The sequence below is a fragment of the Macaca mulatta genome, chromosome 1, assembly GCF_049350105.2.
Source record: "Macaca mulatta isolate MMU2019108-1 chromosome 1, T2T-MMU8v2.0, whole genome shotgun sequence".
Lineage (NCBI taxonomy): Eukaryota > Metazoa > Chordata > Mammalia > Primates > Cercopithecidae > Macaca > Macaca mulatta.
Window position 1 is genome coordinate 82645200 of NC_133406.1, and position 21748 is coordinate 82666947.

Consider the following 21748-nt stretch of genomic DNA (forward strand, 5'->3'; position numbering starts at 1 on the left):
TCTGTTCTTGTCCATTTGCTGAGGAGTGCTTTACTTCCAATTATGTGGTCAATTTTGGAATAAGTGTGATGTGGTGCTGAGAAGAATGTATATTCTGTTGATTTGGGGTGGAGAGTTCTATAGATGTCTATTAGGTTCTCCATTTGCTTGGTAGATCTTCCTCCATCCCTTTTTTTTGAGCCTATGTGTGTCTCTGCATGTGAGATGGGTCTCCTGAATACAGCAGACTGATGGGTCTTGACTCTTTATCCAGTTTGCCAGTGTGTGTCTTTTAATTGGAGCATTTAGTCCATTTACTCTTAGGGTTAATATTGTTATGTGTGAACTTGATCCTGCCATTATGATATTAACTGGTTATTTTGCTCGTTAGTTGATGCAGTTTCTTCCTAGCATCGATGGTCTTTACATTTTGGCATGTTTTTGCAATGGCTGGTACCGGTTTTTCCTTTCCATGTTTAGTGCTTCCTTCAGGGTCTGTTGTAAGGCAGGCCTGGTGGTGACAAAATCTCTAAGCATTTGCTTATCTGTAAAGTATCTTATTTCTCCTTCACTTATGAAACTTAGTTTGGCTGGATATGAAATTCTGGGTTTAAAATTCTTTTCTTTAGGAATGTTGAATATTGGCCCCCACTGTCTTCTGGCTTGTAGAGTTTCTGCCGAGAGATCTGCTGTTAGTCTGGTGGGCTTCCCTTTGTGGGTAACCCGACCTTTCTCTCTGGCTGCCCTTAACATTTTTTCCTTCATTTCAACTTTGGTGAATCTGGCAATTATGTGTCTTGGAGTTGCTCTTCTCGAGGAGTATCTTTGTGGCATTCTCTGTATTTCCTGAATTTGAATGTTGGCCTGCCCTACTAGGTTGGGGAAGTTCTCCTGGATGATATCCTGAAGAGTGTTTTCCAACTTGGTTCCATTTTCCTCCTCACTTTCAGCCACCCCAATCAGACGTAGATTTTATCTTTTTACATAATCCCATACTTCTTGAAGGCTTTGTTCATTTCTTTTTCTTCTTTTTTCTTTAGATTTCTCTTCTCGCTTCATTTCATTCGTTTGATCCTCAATTGCTGATACTCTTTCTTCCAGTTGATCAAGTTGGTTACTGAAGCTTGTGCATTTGTCACTTATTTCTCGTGTCATGGTTTCATCTCTGTCAGTTCGTTTATGGCCTTCTCTGCATTAATTATTCTAGTTATCAATTCTTCCACTCTTTTTTCAAGATTTTTAGTTTCTTTGCGCTGGATACGTAATTCCTCCTTTAGCTCTGAGAAGTTTGATGGTCTGAAGCCTTCTTCTCTCATCTCGTCAAAGTAATTCTCCGTCCAGCTTTGATCCGTTGCTGGCGATGAGCTGCGTTCCTTTGCAGGGGGAGATGCGCTCTTATTTTTTGAATTTCCAGCTTTTCTGCCCTGCTTTTTCCCCATCTTTGTGGTTTTATCTGCCTCTGGTCTTTGATGATGGTGACACACTGATGGGGTTTTGGTGTGGGTATCCTTCCTGTTTGTTAGTTTTCCTTCTAACCGTCAGGACCCTCAGCTCTAGGTCTATTGGAGATTGCTTGAGGTCTACTCCCGACCCTGTTTGCCTGGGTATCAGCAGTAGAGGCTGCAGAAGATAGAATATTGCTGAACAGCGAGTGTACCTGTCTGATTCTTGCTTTGGAAGCTTCCTCTCAGGGGTGTACTCCACCGTGTGAGGTGTGGGGTGTTGGTCTGCCCCTAGTGGGGGATGTCTCCCAGTTAGGCTACTCAGGGGTCAGGGACCCACTTGAGCAGGCAGTCTGTCCGTTCTCAGATCTCAGCCTCTGTGTTGGGAGATCCACTGCTCTCTTCAAAGCTGTCAGACAGAGTCGTTTGCATCTGCAGAGGTTTCTGCTGGTTTTGTTGTTGTTGTTGTTGTTTAGCTGTGCCCTGTCCCCAGAGGTGTAGTCTACAGAGACAGGCAGGCCTCCTTGAGCTGCTGTGAGCTCCACCCAGTTCGAGCTTCCCAGCGGCTTTGTTTACCTACTTTAGCCTCAGCAATGGCGGGCGCCCCTCCCCCAGTCTCGCTGCTGCCTTGCAGTTAGATGGCAGACTGCTGTACTGGCAATGAGGGAGGCTCCCTGGGCCTGGGACCCTCTCGGCCAGGTGTGGGATACAATCTCCTGATGTGCCCATTTGCTAAGACCCTTGGTAAAGCGCAGTATTGGGGTGGGAGTTACCCGATTTTCCAGGTGTTGTGTGTCTCAGTTCCCCTGGCTAGGAAAAGGGATTCCCTTCCCCCTTGTGCTTCCCAGGTGAGGCGATGCCTCGCCCTGCTTCAGCTCTCGCTGGTCGGGCTGTAGCAGCTGATCAGCACCGATTGTCCGGCAATCCCTAGTGAGATGAACCCAGTACCTCAGCTGAAAATGCAGAAATCACCTGTCTTCTGTGTTGCTCGTGCTGGGAGCTGGATACTGGAGCTGTTCCTATTCGGCCATCTTGCTCCGCCCCCTAGAGTTGGTTTTATCCAGGGTCAGTGTTTTGCCATACAGGTGAGGCCAACAGATAGAGGGAGTTTTAGGATATTGGCAAGAGTGCTGCGGAAAGACGTAATCTAAGCTGGATAAAGAGAAAGATGAAATAAAATAGAGGGATGATGGATTGTAAGAAAGCAATAGAGCAATGGACTGGAGTTCCTGATGAGCTTAAAGAATGGTCATGTTGGGAGAATTAAACAAGCTGAGAGGATGGAGGGCAAGTGATGACAAGCACTATTATGTAATTGGGAATGTGGTTGGTTGATGTAGAGTTAGTGATGGGAGGACATCCAGAAAAGAGGGGAGGAGAGCACAGCTTTAGACAGGTCTTAATTCATGAACACTGAAGTCATCCACATGATGGCAGATTTAGTATGGTGAAAGTTGGCTCTCCCTTTAGCCAGAGTTCCAGATTGAGTGACCAGGCAATTGGTACTTATCAATAAAGAGTGGAAGAATATAGTGTAATCAAAAAGCATGAGCTTCAAAGGAATAGATTTTTATGTTATTTATTAAAGAAAGAGGGCAAGTTGTAATGATTTGGAAGTGGTGAATGGAGAGTGAGGAGTGTTAAAACAACCTCACTTTCCAATCTTGAGGTAAATGGAGTGTGGGAATATACAGCCACTAACCAGAGGGTTGCATGTCAGTAGTGCCATAGGGAATAACTAGATTTCAACTAAGGTAGAGAGGAATAGAGTTTAAAGATAGAAGAAAGTTTTCACAACTACCTCACGAATCTTTCCACTAATGCCACATTTTTTTTTCATTGTGATCTCCTGAACAATTCTCTTGTTTTCTTATCTTTCTCTCATCCCCAGCTACCCTTCTCCTCACTACCCCACAATTGAAAGCCTTACCACCATTCAACATTTGGTCTTTGGAACAGGAGAGGTCTGTGGTTTCCTCTGATTATACAAGTGGGAAATTGTCTCTCTCTCTTCTGAATTAGGACTACTGGTTGAAATAAAACTTATTATTTATTTCATTTGTACCTCTTTGTTTTGTTTGTAATTATCCTGTCTTTTGCCTTCCTAAATTGTAGCACAGTGCCTTGCACTACAGAAGTATTTGTTAAATGAATGAGAACAAGACAATATATTTCTTTCTTCAAAGCTCTGTTTTTACTATTTTCCCCATTCTTCTATGTGTTAAGTCTACCAATTAGGCAAGCCATAGACAAAATAAGAAATAGACCTTTTGTTACTTTTCTATATTTATATCTAAATATTTTCTCTGCTCAGTTATCAAATTACAGTTAATAAAAAGGGTCATTTCTGTATTTATTTCATGTGAGGATTCACACTTTAAAGATTTAGTATAATATTCAAAAATCACAATTACTTTTGTATCAACCTAATAATAAAGTTAACTAACATTTACCTTAGTAAGCACTTACTGTGTGCTTTAAATGTATTAACTAATTTAATTCTTGTAACAACCTATGAGGTTCTTACTATGACAATTCTCATTTCAAAGGTGAGGAAAGCAAGGCAGATAGGTAACTTACAAAGTAAATCACATGACTATGAGTGTTAAAGCTTGTATATGAGCTTGGAACCCAGGCAGCCTGTGCTCTTAACTACTATGCTATACTGTCTTATATAATCATTAACTGTATTGCTGGGTATGTGGAATTACTATGGTATTATTTATATCTCACACTAGTTATTCAGTTAATAATGGTTTTATTTTCATATTACCTTAAAGAAAATATAACTCAACAACATATGGTTTCTCCAGAACCAGCTTCGCTTAGGGAGAAAGGGAAGTCATGGAGAAAAAAGGATCAAACTCATGCTTGTCCAAAAGTTAGGAAAGCCAGGCCTGTGTCATATGATAGAACAGGTATGTGGTATCATTGAACCAGATTGCTTAGAAATCACTATACTTTTTCAAATTATTCTGTGGTTTGTTTGCTTATATTGGACACTGACTTTAGAAAAAACAGTATTACCGAATTTTATGTGTTTGGTTGCTTAAAGGATTATTAAAATGCTTTTTAAGTTCTTTTTGAAAATCTAAAATATTACATTGAATAATTGACAGAGATTGTTTAATCACTGTTCTTAATTAAGAACAATCTCTGAAGGCTATGATTTTAGAACTATAATATAAACTGTATAGTGTTTTACATATAACTGTAGTAAAACTTGATGATTTCATTTTATTTAACAATTTTATACCTTTGTCTGATAGTTTAAATCTCCAAATAAATAGTTTATTTAAATAGATTTTCTTCCACTAACATCTTCTAGTTTGTGTTTTCTCTATTCCTGAAATTCTTCTTAGTATTAATATTTTAAATTTTATAAGAGAAAGAAAACTTTTCTATTTTCATTGAAACACCATGATACAGAGGTGGATTTATCATAAAGCTATTGAAGCCTAAGCTTCAGGGCCCCTGACTCACACAGGCTTCGCCCTTTCTTTAAATAAATATCCTCAAAATTATAAGTACCTCATACAGCACAAAACTTGCACAGACGTGGTGTTGTTCATGCCCTCATATAATTCTCTCCCCTTAAATGTGGAAAGGACCTGTGAATGCTTCTAACTAATAGGTGATGGGCTGTCAATGCTGTGATTATATTACATTATCCAAGACTCCACCTTGCTGGTGGACTTGTTCTAGAGTCTCTCCCCTTTGCTGGCTTTGAAGAAGCAAGCTACTATGACTCAAATCACAAGGAAACGAGTTCTTACAACCTCAGGGAGCTTGGAAGCAGATCTTTTCCCAATAGAGCCTCCAAATGAGAATCCATTACCAACCAACACCATGATTACAGCCTTTGAGACTTTAAGCAGAGGATGCAGTTAAGCTGTATCTAGACTCCTGACCCACAGAAACTGTGAGATAGTAAATACATGTTGTTTGAAGCCACTAAATTTGCAGTAATTTGTTATGCATTGTTTTAGTCCATTCTCACACTGCTATGCAGAAATACCTGAGACAGGGTATTTTATAAAGGGAAGGGGTTTAATTCACTCACAGTTCTGCATTCCTGGGGAGGCCTCAGAAAACTTACAATCATAGTGGAAGGTAAAGGAGAAGCAGGCACCTTTTTCACAGTGTGGCAGGATGGAGTGAGTGCAAACAGGGGAAATGCCACATGCTTATAAAACAATCAGATCTCGTGAAACTCACTCATTATCATGAGAACAACATGGGGGAAACCACCCCCATGATCCACTTACTCCACCTGGTCCCACTCTTGACACATGGGGATTATGGGGATTACAATTCAAGGTGAGAGATTTGGGTGAGGACACAGAGCCACACCATATCATGCATCCAGGAAACTGATACAGTGGCTTTATTGCAACAAATGTTGCTGTACATTAAGAATTCTTAGTATTTAGTTGCATTGTCCTTTAGTGTTTTGAAACTGGTATCTAGTGTAAGAAAGGCCAGTAATTTAGGTTTAATGGTTGCCAGATAAATAAAATTCTAATTCTTTACTGATTGCATTTCTTTAATTTGCTTCCCTCATTTAGCTTCTATAAATTCATGAATACGTAAACTGGTAAAGACCTAAGTAGCATTTTGTTTAGATTTTAAAACAATTATTAAATATTTCAAATATACAATATAGAGAAAATAATTTAGTATTCATGTACTCATTACCAGGGTTTAACAACATTTAGTCATTTTTTAAAAAAAGGAAGTTGTAGACAGAATTCTAATATGCCCTCCAGTATTCCTACCCTCTGGTGTGCATGCTTTGTGTAATTGCCTACTCCTAAGTGGAAATAGAACCTGTGAATAAGATAGACTGTCACTCCCATGCTTTTATATTATTTATATGGCAAAGGGATTTTCAGATGTATTTAAGACCCTTAATCAGTTGACTTTAAATTTATCAAAGGAGACTATTAGAGGCAAGCCTGACCTAATCAGATAAACCCTTAAGAGACCGCAAGTAGTAGCAGAGGCCCTGCCACTGCCTTTGAAGGAGCAAACTGCCGTGTTGTAGAGAGGGCCACATGGCAAGAACCCTAAAGTTCGCTGAGAACTGTACCCAGCCAACTACCAAGAAAATGGGGACCTCAGTAATACAGCCATAAGGAAACGAATTCCACCTCAAACCTGAGGAGCTTAGAGGCAAGTCTTTCGCTAGCCCAGCCTCCAGATAAGGGCATGGTCAGCTGACACTTTGGTTTCAGTCCTGTAAGACCCTGAGCAGAGGACCCAGCCAAAATTTGCCAGACTCCTGACCTTGTTTCTTTTTAGTAAGCATTCTTGATTCTGTCATGAACTAACCTAACTCTTTTTTAGAAAGATGTTTTCTTTCCAGCTTTTTGAAAGTTATGCCTTCCTTATATTTTACTATTTATTCTAAAAAAGGGTTCTTTATTTGCTGAAATTGCCTCCATTTTTGAACAGTCTTTGTCAGATCTGTTGAATCTGCCAAATCACACTCAAAAATGAAAGTGCTAATTTATGATACTTTCATGATATTACACAAGGGGAATACCCTTGCCAATAGCTGATATTTTCCAATTTTAAATTTTTTGCCAGTCTGAGTGAGATATGTGTTTTAATTTTTATTTTATTTGCAATTCCCTGATTACTAATGAGGTTGAATACTTTTCCATATGTTTATGGGCCGTTTATCTTTTCCTGTAAATTTTTTGTTCATCTTTTTATCAAAATGTTTATTTTTTAATCGTTAAGAATTCTTGAGATATTTGGTATAGTAATCTCTAGCCTGTTATATAGATTATAAACATCTTTTTAAAATGTGTTAATTACATTTTAACTTTGTGTATGGTGGTTTTTCTTGTATATAAGTTGCTAAGTTTGAGCAAGTCAAATGTATCATTGTTTTCCTTTTAACATGCTTTGATTCTTTTTCAAGAAGCCTTCACTACCCCAGTTTTATAAACATATTCTGCCATATTTTCTTCTAGTATTTCTATAATTTGTTTTTCCACATTTACAGCTCTAATCCATCTATAATTTATGCTTGCATATAACTGCATATTTATTTCAAATGGCTAACCACTTTTGCATTATGATTTATTGAATAGTTAATCGTTCTTCTGTTGATTTGAATTATCTTTTTCACTTATTAGATTGGCTTGTATACATAGTTATATTTCGAAACTCTAATTTGTTCTACTTCTTTGCTTTTCTATGTCAATATCACACTATTTTGATTTCTAGAAGGTATATATTTTTATATCTGGGTCTATAATGTTACTTATCCTCTTGTCAGACATACACAGTTGTACCATATCCTTAATACTAATTTTCAATACCTCACCTAGGGCACAAAATGTAAAGAGGGACTCACTCTTAGAGTCATGCAAGTGCCTCATCCTAGTTATCATACTGTCTTATACAAGAGCTCAAGTCTCATTTAATCCTTAGAAAAGAAGTTGTTTTAGTCCAATGTTGTTTGTAATTTCTAGAGGGCCAGAAATATAACTTCTTAGCATGGCTTTCTGTATGCTTCTCTTTCCAAGATTTGTTCTATCAAGAAAATAAGTTTAAGGGCCAACAGGACAACCTGTATAGCATAGTGAATAAAAGCCAAGAAAAGAGACTCTTTCAAGAACGAGAGGATTGTCAACTGTTGGCTAAGAGATTGAGAGATGATCTGAAAGGTGTCTGTGGGATGAGTATCCTTAGGAAAAATATTTCCATCCCACCCTGTCATCCCTGCTTTTCTGATCCAACTGCCCCTCCCCCAGCTTAGGCATTTATTAAGAAAAGCCTTATAACCAGTTCCTGTTCCTAGTCTCTTCTCTTATTACTACCTGTGTAATTATGAATTAGGTCTTTCGTGAAGTCTTTCTTAAATTGATAAATATTATTCCCTCTTTCCAACTTCTGTTAAAACTGAATTTTAAGCTATATTTTCTCCTCTAATAATATAATCGTTTAAGTTACCATTTAGATTTTTTTCTCTATATAGAAATATTTGGAATATTTTGCATTATCCTTAAGTGATGCCCACATTTGCACTTATATTGGATTTTTAAATTGTTCTATACCAGAACCAAAAGATGATGATGTGATAAGAAATATTATTAGGCTACGAGAAAAGCTTGGTTGGCAAACTGTATTACCGCAGCACAGTTTGAAATATGGAAGTTCCAAAATTGCAGTTCAGAAGATTACTTTAAAGGTATTGTTCTATTTTATTTAATTTTGATCTTTAAAAATCAATGTTGAAATTATATTTTTATTTTTATTTCATTTCAGATATTATGTCAAAGTCAAACATTACATTAATATCAAGTTACAATTATTTCATGGTAAATGCAAAAGTATTTGACATCATTTCATTTTACTTATTTAAGAAATGGAGAATAGATCAAGCATATAAACTTTAAGTCTATGACACATCAAAATGTATGTGTTTGTCCCCTCTTATCACTTTCTTTGAGTGAGTCCCCAGGAAAGGTGTATCATCTGCCTGAAACTTGAATCTACTGTTTGGTTTCTGGATATCACTTTTTCTGTGATTTAAGAAGAAATTGTTAGGTAATGTAACATTCTATTCTTCTCACACTCTAACTCCCTGGTACTTGATTTTCTATCTCATCTGGTCTGTGTTTCCTTATGCTATTCATTTTTTTCTTACCCATTAGCCTCTGTCTTCAGAGAAATTTTAGCTTGTCCAAGGTCACATGACCAGAGGGTAGAAGCTGTGGTAAGAACTAAGGTTTGTGTCCTGAGACCTCATTTATTACAGGTGCTCTAAGATTGAACAGGATCATCTCTCCCTACTGTTAGAAAGGGGACTCTCAAAATGTGGTCCCCAGACAAGCAACACTGGAATCACCTTAGAACTTACTAGACATACATATTCTTATCTGCACCCTAGACCCACTGAATCAGAAACCTTTGGAGGCAGAGCCTTGCAATCTGTATTTTATTCAGTTCTCCACGATTCTAATACACAATTAAGAACCACTGCTCCCAACCAAGGATCAGCAGATTTTTTTCTGAAGAGGACCAGGTAATAAATACTTTAGATTTTGCAACTACTCAACTCTGTCACTGTAGTACCAAAGCATTGATAGATAATACATACATAAATGGATGTGACTGTGTTCCAATAAAACTTTATTTACAAAAACAGGCACCTTGCCCTGCTCTACACTGTTACCATGAAGATAAATCATCTTTTGATCATTTTTCAGAGGCAACAATGTGAAGGAAAGTACATGTATAATTGAATCAGATTTACCTAGTTTTGAACCTGTACACTCACCATGTTATCAAGTTCCTAACCTCTTGAGCTTTAGTTTTTTGACCTTGAAATGGAGATAATAATAGTTACCATGGAGGACTGTGAAAATTAAATATATGCCATGGTGCCTGGCAGGTGGTGGGCACAGTAGTTTAAAAACAAAACAAAACCATAGCTGTACATGGGTTCCTTGGACTCTCAAATAAAGTGAATTTCATTTGTGTGTGAAGAAAGGATTGAGAATATGATTAAACACTTGTTTTTAAATGAAAAAATAATTTAACTGGAACATATTTTTATGCTTTTATGATTTGATTTTTTAATTATATATATGATCCATTTGGAAGATTTGTATCTATCTTGTTTCTTAGTAATGTTTTGAAACCTAATTTAGAACATAAATGACTCAAAAAACCAAATAACAATTAAAAAGATTATACAAGTCATCATTTAGAGCTCATTTATTTCCTGTTATTTGCAGTTTTTAAACTTGTTTTTGAGGGTTTAATATTGATTATATTAGAAGCTGAAGTGAGAAAGTGAAACAGCTAAAATAATTGAGAAGAAACAAGTAATCTTCAAGGAAGACAGAATTTTAAAAAGTGTAAAACTGGATCCAAAATTTAAAACTACAATGATTGGAAACCGTTTAGTTACACAATTAAATAGCTTCTGAGGACATCACTAAATACTAAATGCTTTTTTATGGTAAAATTTATCCAGAAAAGACTAAAGTTTTCTTATGATTTTAGAATTTTTTATCCATAAAAGTTAAAAGTTTCAGGAAACTTTTATTTTAAAGCTAAAATAAATACATTTTACTTAAAATTTTCCTTAATGTGTAATGGCTGATTTTTCAATGCCAAGTATGGGAGAGGCATTATAATTTATTGCAATAGCTTAGAATATGGGTTTAGAGTCAGACTTGGATTCACATCCCTAGTTCACCATTTCCTGAATTTGTGACTTTTCTCAAATTATCTAACTTATCAAAATATTCATTTTTTTAAATTTGAAAAACAGGGTCTTTCTCTGTCACCTAGGCTGAAGCCACAATGGTGTGAGTAAAGCTCCCTGCAGCTTCAAACTCTTGGGCTCAAGTGATCTCACCTCAGCCTCCTGAGTAGCTGGGATTACAGACGTGAGCCACCTCACTCAGTTCCCTCAAAGTATTAATTTCTGCAATTGTTTAGTGAGATTAAAAATATCAAGCCTTAGTTTCTTTAAATTTGAGAGGTGAATGTTAATAGATTAAACTCTTATGGTTGTAAAGATAATGTATATGAAAGAGTTATTACTCATTATTTATTACTTAACAAATAATAGCTATTTTTATCTTATACTAAACCGCCATCATTATCAAAATAAATGACAAATTTAATGTGCCCAAAGATTTCTGGTGTTGGCAGACAAATACTGGAAGATGGCATATTATGTAAAAGGTATGTCGTCGAGTTCTTTGGATTAGTAAGCATGTATTATTAAGCGTATAGATATTTTTTTCTGAATTAAGGATCCTTTTTTAAGGATGAAAATTAAATATGTTAAATCTTTCATAAGATTGGTCTTTGTTGAACATTGTTTAGGCACAATTTGATGTTAGCTTTCTCCAAATATAGTATTCTTATTTTTAATCTGTGTTTAAATTGTTTCAATTTAGTGGATAATCAGTTCAGCCATTGTATTAATTTTGTTAATTTAGTCAAATTAATTAAATTTCTTTATTTTTATTTTTTTAAATCTCAGAAACCTTTGGAAGATGATGGAGAATTTGTATATTGCCTTCCTCGGAAAAGTCCTAAAGCCCTTTACAATCCGTATGATCTTCAGGTAGTATCGGCTCATACCGCTAAACATTGCAAAGAATTTTGGGTTATTACTGCTTCATTTATCTCAAAGGTAATGTTTAATGGATGTTTTAAGCTTTCGGAATTACAATACAAAAATATTATCCAATGTAGAATTTAATTGCGTACATTTATCTTTCTGTTTCAGAGATACTTGGTCATTTGTGGAGCAGTTTGTATATAAGAATCTGCTTGGGAGAATGTTATTTAATAGTGAAGTTTTTCCTTTTGTGTAGAGATTTAGGTTTGGAGATTCAACTTTAATAAATTTTTTCATCTATCAAATACTTTGTTAATACTTGGAGTAAATTTTTAAAGGAAGAACTACAAAACAAGCATTTGCTAACATAATGGGAACTATAATAATAAAGAAAAGAATATTCTTTATTGGCACATTTGTCAGAAACTTTATTGCCAGATGTAGAAATCCCCCTTTTACAGTCTTATATAGCATTTTGATATTTATCACAAGTTGAAAATATACAATTACTTGTTTTAATGATTTGTTTAATGTCTGTCTGCCTTTTTCTGCCCTCCCAGCCTCCCAACTAAAATGAACTTTATGCATGGGCAAGACCACATCTTTGTATGAGGTAGATCTGTATGTGCAGATACAGAAATACCTCTAATAGTATCAAGTGAGAATGGAGGAAAAACTTCTATATATATATGAATATACACATAGATACATATGTGCTGATAAAAATATGCATACTTTTATCTCTGGAATAAAATTTTTTTTTTAAATGGTGACATTCAGATAGGGGAGGGCCACTCATGGGAAGAGAGAGAACTCCTTGATGAAGGGCATGTAGTTTTTGAATGTCAATATAGGATATGTGGGTAGTGAGATTATAAACCACTTTGGACTACTGCATCTCTGTAGCTAAAATTAAGTTCATAAATACTACTTTTATAGAAAATGTAAAAATTGTGAGACTCAAATTTGAACAGCTATTTGTGAAAAGTATCTCAGGGTGAGGAGGAAGTTTCTGTCAGAGCACAAGAAATAGCGTTAGAAAATAGCAAGTGGCACAAGTATACATATGTAACAAACCTGCACGTTATGCACATGTACCCTAGAACTTAAAGTATAATAATAATAATAAATAAATAAATAAATAAAAATAAAAAAAATAAAAGAATACAAAAAAAAAAGAAAATAGCAAGTGTAGAAGCAGTGTGTTGAGGGAAATCAAATTTGGGTATAGATAAAATAGCTGAGGATTCATACATGGAAAAACTTAGTTATAAAGTCAAGAAGTTATCAGCCAAATACAGGCTTTCTTAATTTCTTGAAAATGATACATATTTTTAAAATAAATAAAATAATGCTTTTGTGCCTTATTTTGTAGGTCACTAATATCGTTGATAGTATAGAGGAAGTAGAACTCATACCTACTTTGGAATGGCTATCAGAAAGAAGACATTACTATTTATTACGTCAATTCAAGATATTTTCTGATTTCCGGTGAGGTGAAAAAAAATGAAACCAGTTCTTTGTAGTTTGATCCTGTTGAAGGAGCAGTTGCCCGATTGACATCTGGGTCCTACTACAGTAATACCAGTAGAAAATAGTACTAATTCCTTTATCTAAAAAATTTTTATGGAACACCCCATTTCCTCTGTAACTTATGAAGAAATGCCAATAATTTTGGCATTTAAGAAGCATTTTTCCTTTCAGAATTAATAAAGCATTTGTTACCGGTAACTTATGAGGAAATGCCATAAGTTACAGAGGAATGGGATGTTCCATAAAAATTTTTTAGGTGAAGGAAGTTTGCCCTTTTCAGTATTACAACTCTTAATTTTAGTCTTTTTGGATAAATATTGTAAAAATATTTTATAGTCAAGCAAACTTAAATACACCCTACAGTTGACTCTGCCACAATGCAAGGGTTAGCGGCCCTGACCCCCTACACAGTTCAAAATTTGAGTATAACTTTTGACTCTACCCAAACTTTGCTATTAATACTAATAGTCTACTGTTGACAAGAAGCTTTATCAGTAACATAAACAATCATTAACATATTTTGTCTGGTACATGTATACTGTATTCTTACAATAAAGTAAGTTAGAAGAAAGAAAAAGGAAAATCATAAGGGAGAGAAAATAAATTTACTACTCATTAAATGGAAGTAAATCATAATAAAGTTCTTCATCCTTGTCATTGTCACATTGAGTAGGCTGAGGAGGAGGAGGAAAAGTAGAGATTGGTTCTGCTGTCTCAGGGGTGGCAGATGTGGAAGAAAATGTACATGTAAATGGACTTGTGCCATTCAAACCCATGTTGTTCAAGAGTCAGCTATGTTGGCTTGGGTTTGCCTTTTTTTCCGTGCATATATTATATGAATATTTATTGAGAGTCTGTTAAGAACCAGGCATATTCTAGATGCCAGGGATATTGTATTGAACAAACCAAGCAATTGTCCTGCACTCAAATATGTATATCATAGTGGGTGAGAGATAATGAAAAACATGCAAATATGTGAAATATTGAGTGGAGACTAAATGTGGTTGAAGGAAAATAAAACAGAGTAAGGGAGCTGGAGGCAGCTTGTTGATTCAAGTTCATGATTAAAAATTTATCTAGTTTTAAGGTACATTATGTTACATTATGTTATATCACATCACATTAGGATTCCCAAGACTGATTCTTCACAGAGTAGTTCCAGGTTATTGTTCTTTTAGTGTTTGTATCTAGTTCTATAATTTTCTTGTTTCTTCTCTAATGTCTGCTTTTTCTTGTGATATGTTCTTGTCTGCTGGGGACTAGGAAAACAGATAAATAATATTTTAAATTATTTATTTAATATGTAAATAGCTTGAATAACTAAGGACCTGAGAATTTTTTTTTTTTTTGGTAAGAGAAGAAGGATTTTGTGACAGAGAAATTAATTATTGAATAAATGTTATTGTGTACCTGTTTTGTTTCACCTGTGTTAAGAACTGGAGACAGAACTACGAAAAAATATACAAGGTTTCTGTTCATATAGAACTTATATTCTAATGGAAGGAGATAGATAATAATAGGTAAATAAATAATTTCAGATCGTGATGAGGCCTAGAAATATAATAAAACAGAGAATTAGAGATGTGTGTGTGCATTGGTTCTTTAGATAGGATGGTCAGAGATGTGGCATTGAAGCAGAGACCTAAATGATGAAAACTAGGCAGCCCTGTGGGAGCTCCAGAAGATGCAAGTTTCAAAGTTGTGAAGCAGGAACTAGTTTAGTATGGATTTGACAGTAGAAGTGGTGTTCCTGGAATGAAGTTGGTAGGACATGAAGCTGGTTCTGTTATTTTCTGGGACCTGTCACATGTAGCGTAGGTGACTGAGTAACAGTTCTAAGTTTCTCGTCAAAGAGAGGTGATAGTTGCATCCCTGTAATTTAGGAGCTAGAATTGGGGCTAGATAGGTTTTTGATTCTGGGTTATCAATTTAAGATAGTATCCAAAGTAATATTTTCTGTATCTTTTTATTTGAGACTCTGTCAGTGTCAGACTTTCCACTATTATGCTTGCCTTTTGATACATCCTCAGGGTCTGCTGTGCTCTAAATAGTTATCATTTATTAAACTTTTAAAATTCAGCTGCAACTGGGACAAGAATCATCTTTTTACATGACATTTGGTATCAAAGTCTAGAGTCAAAATGATTCACTTTCTTTATTCATGTTAAGAAAAAAATAAATTAAATTTTATATTTACTTAATTTGTACTTAATTTTATATATACTTAATATACTTACTTAATTTTAAATTTTATTTTTAATATTTTCATAGTTTTTCTTAGATCACGATATTGTAAAAGGTAATATTTCAAATAGAAAAATGAGATAAAGATGAAGTGTTAACAACTTAAGCTGGTGATGCCAGTACAGGGGTGATTAGACCATCAGCATCATTGTTTTACTTCATGAAACTTTTCTGGTATATTAGTTTTTGTGACCTGGTGCAGATACGCCTTACACCGTTGGGTTCCCCTCTGATTCTTAAGGATTTTCAGGGATCTTCTAGGGTTCTGAGATACCATGACTCTATGGATTTGGATTAAAGTGAAATAGTAACTTATGTGGAGTGCTTCTTTGGAACTGGATTTAAGGTCAAGGTACTAGATTTTGATTGAGGCAGTCCTGATTTTCAAGGCCTCGGGTGAGCCTGTTTGAAGGATATCATGGGATTCTCTTTGAACTGCTTGGATGGCTCCAGGCCCCTTTCAGCCTTCTTTGATTCAAAATTAGCCAACGTCATCACTAAGATTGGCTGTTTGGCTTCTCAGACACACCCCTATCCCTACGATTTTCTGCTACCCACTAGCTCTCACCAGCTACATAAGTAATCTCAGGTTGGCAAACAAGTATCACATCTCAGTGTTTATTTAAAGGTGGTTGTTTTCCTCTAGATGCAAAGGCTACCAAGGAAGCAATTGTGATACTGCATTAGACTAGTCCCACACGTGCATAATGTAGGTGGCAATATTCATTTACAGTTGAGAGAGATTTGCAGAAACAGTTGGCATGTCTTTTTCAGAATGCATGACAATTATTGATGATGAATCATAACCAGGGAAACTTTCCAATTCCTTCTCATGTAGGTTCTTTGAGTTTTAAAAATTACAAGTGCATTTTTTACATAAGTATTAAATAATATCAAAATGACATACATTACCTTAATTTTCTACTTACCACTATAGAGACTTTTTATCAATGTACCTTTTCATTATTACTGAAAATTGAATCTTGACTTTTCTTGAAGTATGAAGTCTCTTTTCAAAGTAAGCCAATAAACATATAAAGGAAAACAATATTTTAAAAATCATTTTTAATATTTATTGGAATGCTGCAGCTAAGTGAATCCTGCATCTGTGAGAATTATAAGGACTTTCATTTACCTTTACCTTTTGCTCTATATTCTGCTGATAGTTTGGGAGAAAATTTATATGGTTTAGCATTTACTTTAGGTAACTCAGGATGAATGAAATATGTTCTAGAGAATATTCTGATATTACTAAGCTTTTACTAAATTTATTCCATATAAATGGTTTGTGGATATGGAATATAAGAAGCATTTTTCCTTTCAGAATGAATAAAGCATTTGTCACCTGGAAATTGAATGTTAAAAGAATTAAGACAGAGAAGAGCAGGTAAGTTTTGATATGCAATATATTTATAAAAATTTCAAAAGGAAGCTATATGTTTTACATGTAGTGTGGAAGCAGATATAATTTCATTTTCATTCAGTGATTAGAAAGTCACATTCCATTGCTTTATGATGAAACTTAACCCATTTTTATTTTTTAAAGACTATTAAACACTGTATTTTGCAGTATACCATTCTATGGTCATAGAGCTATGGAAAACCTTGATGAGTTCCCTTGGTCACTTTATCTAACTTCTTGCTTCCAGGAAGAATAATAATTAAGTCATTTAAAGTAGACAACAGTAATCTTATTTTGTGAGATCTCCAACAGCCAAATGTTTTTTAAAATTGTTTTTATTAAACTTTTTATTTTGAGATAGTTGTGGATTGAGATGCAGTTATAAGAAATAATAGAGATATCCCATGTACCTTTTACCCAGTTTCCCTCCCAAATGTTGCAAAACTACAGTCTATTTTGACAGCCAGGGCATTGACAATGATATATAATCAATATATAGAACACTTCTATCACCACAGGATCCCCTGTGTTGGCCTTTTATAGCTATACCCCCCTCCCTCCTATTCCTGCTCCCTCCTTGACCTGTGGCAACCACTAATCTGTTAGCTATTTCTGTAATTTTATCTTTTCAAGAATGTTCTTATGATAAATAACAATAAATCAAGAGGAGGGAAGGAAACTTTTGGAGGTGACAGTTTATGGCATAGATTGTTCACAGATGTATACTTATCTCCACATGCACCAATTGTATACATTAAATAGGTACAGCTTTTTGCATGTCAATCATACCTCAATTAAATGGTTTTCAAGAAAAGAATGCTGTATCTGCACAGCAAAGGAAATAATCCACAGGGTGAAGAGACAGCCTGCAGAATGGGCGAACATATTTGGCAACTGTTCATTCTCTAAGGGATTAATATGCAGAATATACAGGGAACTCAACAGTAAAAAATAAATAATCTGATTTAAAAATGGGCAAAGGATCAGAATAGACATTTCTCAAAAGAAGGAATAGAAATGGCCAATAGGTATATGAAAAGATGCTCAACATCCCCAATCATCAGGGCAATGCAAATCAAAACCACAATGAGATATCACCTCACCCCAGATAGAATGACTGTCATCAAAAAGACAAAAAATAAATGCTGATGAGGATATGGAGAAAAGTTAGCTCTTATACACTATTGGTGGGAATGTAAATTAGCCCAACTAAATGAAAAAACAGTATGGAGGTTTCTCAGAAAACTGAAAATAGAACTACCATACAAGCCAACAATCCCACTACTGAGTATTTACGTGAAGGAGGGAAATCCGTACGTATATTGAAGAGACACCTGCATCCCCATGTTTACTGCAGCACTGTTCACAACAGCCAAGATAGGAATCAATCTAAAAGTCCATCAACAGATGAATGAAGACAATGTATATATACACAAAATAGAAAACCAGCCAGAAAAAAAGAATAAAATTCTGTCGTTTATGTTATTTATGGCAACATGGATGAGCTTGGAGGACATTATGTTAAGTTAAATAAGTCAGGCATGGAAGGATAAATATTTCTTGTTCTCACTCACATGTGGGAGCTAAAATATTTGAGCTCATAGAAGTAGAGAGTAGAATTGTGGTTATTAGATGATGAGAAGGGTGTTGTGAAGGGGAGGATAGAGAGAGGTTGGTTAACAGCTAGATGGGAAGAATAAGTTCTAGTGTTCTATAGCTTTGTAGGGTAACTGTGGTAAACAATAATTCATTAAATTTTTTCAAATAGTTAGAAGATTTTGCATTTTATTGTTATTTCCTTTTTTTAGAGACAGAGTCTCAACTCTTGCCCAGGCTGCAGTACAGTCATGTGATCATAGCTCACTACAGCCTCAAACTCCTGGGCTCAAGCAGTCCTCTCACCTCAGCCTCCCGAATACCTGGGGCTACAGGCATGCACCACCATGCCCAGCTATTTTTTATTTTTATTTTGTAGAGATGGGGACTCACTATGTTGCCCAGGCTGGTCACCAACTCCTGGCTTCAAGTAGTCCTCCCACTTTGACCTCCCGAAGTACTGGGATTACAGGCATTAGTCACTGTGGCTGGCCCTTAAAAAAGAGGATATTGAATGTTATCAAGTCAAAGAAATGATAAAGGTTTGAGGTGATGAATATGCTAATTATCCTGATTTACTAACACATTGTGTATATTTATTAAAATATCACAATTATTTGGATTAAGGGTGGGGCAAGATGGCAGAATAGAATCCTCCACTGATTATATCTCATGCAGGAACACCAAATGTGATGGCTATCTACACAAAAAAACCATCTTCATAACCAAAACTCAGGTGAGCAACCACAATACCTGGTTTTAACTTCATATTGCTGAAAGAGGCACTCAAGAGGGAAGGGAACAGTCTTGAATCACTGATCGCATCCTTCCCCCAACCCATGGCAGTGGCTGTGTGGTGGGGAGAGATAATCTGAGCACTTAGAGGAAGGAGAGTGCAATGCTTGTGGGACTGTTAATTGAACTCATTGCTGCCCTGTCACAGCAGAAATCAAAACCTAGCTGAACTCAACTGACAGCCACCCACAGAGGGAGAATTTAGACCAGTTCTAGCCAGATTGGAATCGTCCATCCCAGTGGTTGGAACTTGAGTTCCACCAAGCCTCGCCATTGCAGACTAAAGTGCTATGTGGTCCTCAATAAACTTGAAAGGCAGTGTAGGCCACAAGGACCACAATTCTTGAACAAGTCCTACTGCTGTTTTGGACTTTGAGCCAATGGATGTGGGGGGCCCCAACCTAGTGAGACATCAGCTGGAAAGGCTAAGGAGTGCTTGCACCTACCTCCCCTAACCCCAGGCAGCACACCTCACAGCAAAGAAAGTCACTCCTTTCTTTTGTTGAGGAGAGGAGAGGTAAGACTAAAGAGGACTTTGATTTTTCTTGCATCTTGGAGACCAGCTCAGCCACAGTAGGAGAGGGTACCAGGCAGTCATCAGGTCCCCATTCCAGGTCCTAGATCCCACACATTTATAGACATACCCTGGGCTAGAAGTGAACCCACTGCTGTGAAGGGAAGAACCCAGTTCTGGCAAGATTCATAATCTGCTGACTAAAGAGCCCTTGGGCCCTGAATGACCAGCAGTGTTAACCAGGTAGTACACAGTGGCCTTGGGAGAGACTCTGTGGCATGCTGGCTTCAGGTGAGACCTAGCACATTCACAGCTGTGGTGGCTATAGTGAGACTCTTTCTTAAGAAAAGCAGAGGGAAAAGTAAAGGGGATTTTGTCTTGTACCTTAAGTACTATCTTGGCCACAGTGGGATGGAATACCAAGTGGACTCTTGGTGTCCCCGATTCCAGGCCTTGATTCTTGGATGACATTTCTGGACCTGCAGTGGGGCAGAGGAGAGCACACTGCCCTGAAGGGTGAGTCCCAAGCCTGGCACATTCACCACAAGCTGACTGAGAAGCCCTTGAGAAACATGAGTGGTAGCCTGGAAGTACTCCCTATGGGCCTATGGTGGTGGTAGCCACGGGGATTTCCTCTGCTTGTGGAAAGAGGAGGGAAGAATAGGAAGGACTTTGTCTTGTGGTTTGAGAGCCAGCTCAGTTGCGGTAGTATAGAGCATCACGTCAATTTCTAAGGGTTTGGACTCCAGTCCTTGGCTCCCAGACAGCAACTCTGGACCTATCCAGGGCTTGGGGGAACTCACTGCCATTAAGGGAAGGACGCCAGCCTGGTGGTCTTTGCCACCTGCTGATTGTAGAGCCCTAGGTTCTTGTGTAAACATAGGCAGTAGCCAGGTAGTGGTTACAAGGCTTTGGTGAGACCCGGGACTGTTGGCTTCAGGTTTAACCAGAAGGACACAAGCCTGGCTGGATTTGCCAGCTACTGATTGAAGAGTCTTAGGTCCTTGAGTGAACATACATCTGACCCAGTGCAATCCCAGTGGTGGTGGCCACAGTGGGGCTTGTGTCACCCCACCCCCAGCTCCATGTGGAGGGCTAGGGGAGGGATAGCATTAGGAGAAATGCCTCATGTAGATGACAGGTTAATGGGTGCAGCAAACCACCATGGCACGTGTATACCTATGTAACAAACCTACATGTTCTGCACATGTATCCCAGAACTTAAAAGTATAAATTAAAAAATAAAATAGCTGTATTGGATATTGTTGAATGCTTTTTCTGCATCTATTGAGATGATCATGTGATTTTTGTTTTTAATTCCGTTTATGTGGTGAATCGCATTTATTGACTTGTGTATGTTAAACTTTCCTTGCATCCCTAGTATGAAACCCACTTGATCATGGTGGATCATCTGTTTGATATGTTGTTGGATTCAGTTAGCTAGTATATTGTTAAGGATGTTAGCATCTATGTTCATCAAGGATACCTGTCTGTAGTTTTCTCTTTTGGTTGTGTCTTTTCTTGGTTTTGGAATTAGGGTGATGCTGACTTCATAGCATGAATTAGGGAGGGTTCCTTCTTTCCCTATCTTGTGGAATAGTGTCAAAAGGATGGGTATCAATTCTTCTTTGAATGTCTGGTAGCATTCTGCTGTGAATCTCTCTGGTCCTGGACTTTTTTTTGTTGGTAATTTTTAAATTACCGTTTCAGTCTCGCTGCTTGTTATTGGTCTGTTTAGGGTATCTAATTCTTCCTGATTTAAGCTAGGAGGGTTGTATTTTTCCAGGAATTTACCCATCTCTTCTAGGTTTTCTAGATTATATGGATAAAGGATTTTCTCTCTTCTTTTCTTGGTTAAACTTGCTAATGGTCTATCAATCTTATTTATCTTTTCGAAGAACCAGCTTTTTGTTTCATTTATCTTTTGTATTTTTGGTTTGTTTGTTTCAGTGTCATTTAGTTCTGCTCTGATCTTGGTTTTTCCTTTCTTCTGCTGGTGTTGGGATTCACGCAGGATTGTGGCAGAAATATTAAAGGGAAATATTAGGGAAAGTTATAGGAAATAGTCACAAACCTTTTGGAAGGCTGAAAGCTTACATAGCTTGTAATTATTGAACAGGCTGAAGGCAGCCAGTTTT

General features: G+C 36.6%; 1 protein-coding gene across 5 annotated transcripts in view; it reads left to right on the plus strand.

Annotated features, from left to right (window-relative positions):
- The window catches only part of DNAH14 (dynein axonemal heavy chain 14), a 497862-nt gene that overhangs the window by 9851 nt on the left and 466263 nt on the right, over positions 1 to 21748 (plus strand). For 2 of the 5 annotated variants that reach the window (XM_077938651.1, XM_077938650.1), the window contains exons 3-7: positions 4190 to 4339; positions 8498 to 8628; positions 11446 to 11598; positions 12902 to 13017; positions 16628 to 16690. In XM_077938651.1, the coding sequence (XP_077794777.1) occupies positions 4190 to 4339; positions 8498 to 8628; positions 11446 to 11598; positions 12902 to 13017; positions 16628 to 16690 (613 nt within the window). Of the gene's footprint in view, positions 1 to 4189; positions 4340 to 8497; positions 8629 to 11445; positions 11599 to 11694; positions 11731 to 12901; positions 13022 to 16627; positions 16691 to 21748 lie in introns of those variants that run through there. The other 3 variants (XM_077938652.1, XM_077938653.1, XM_028826004.2) reach the window with 3 other exon arrangements.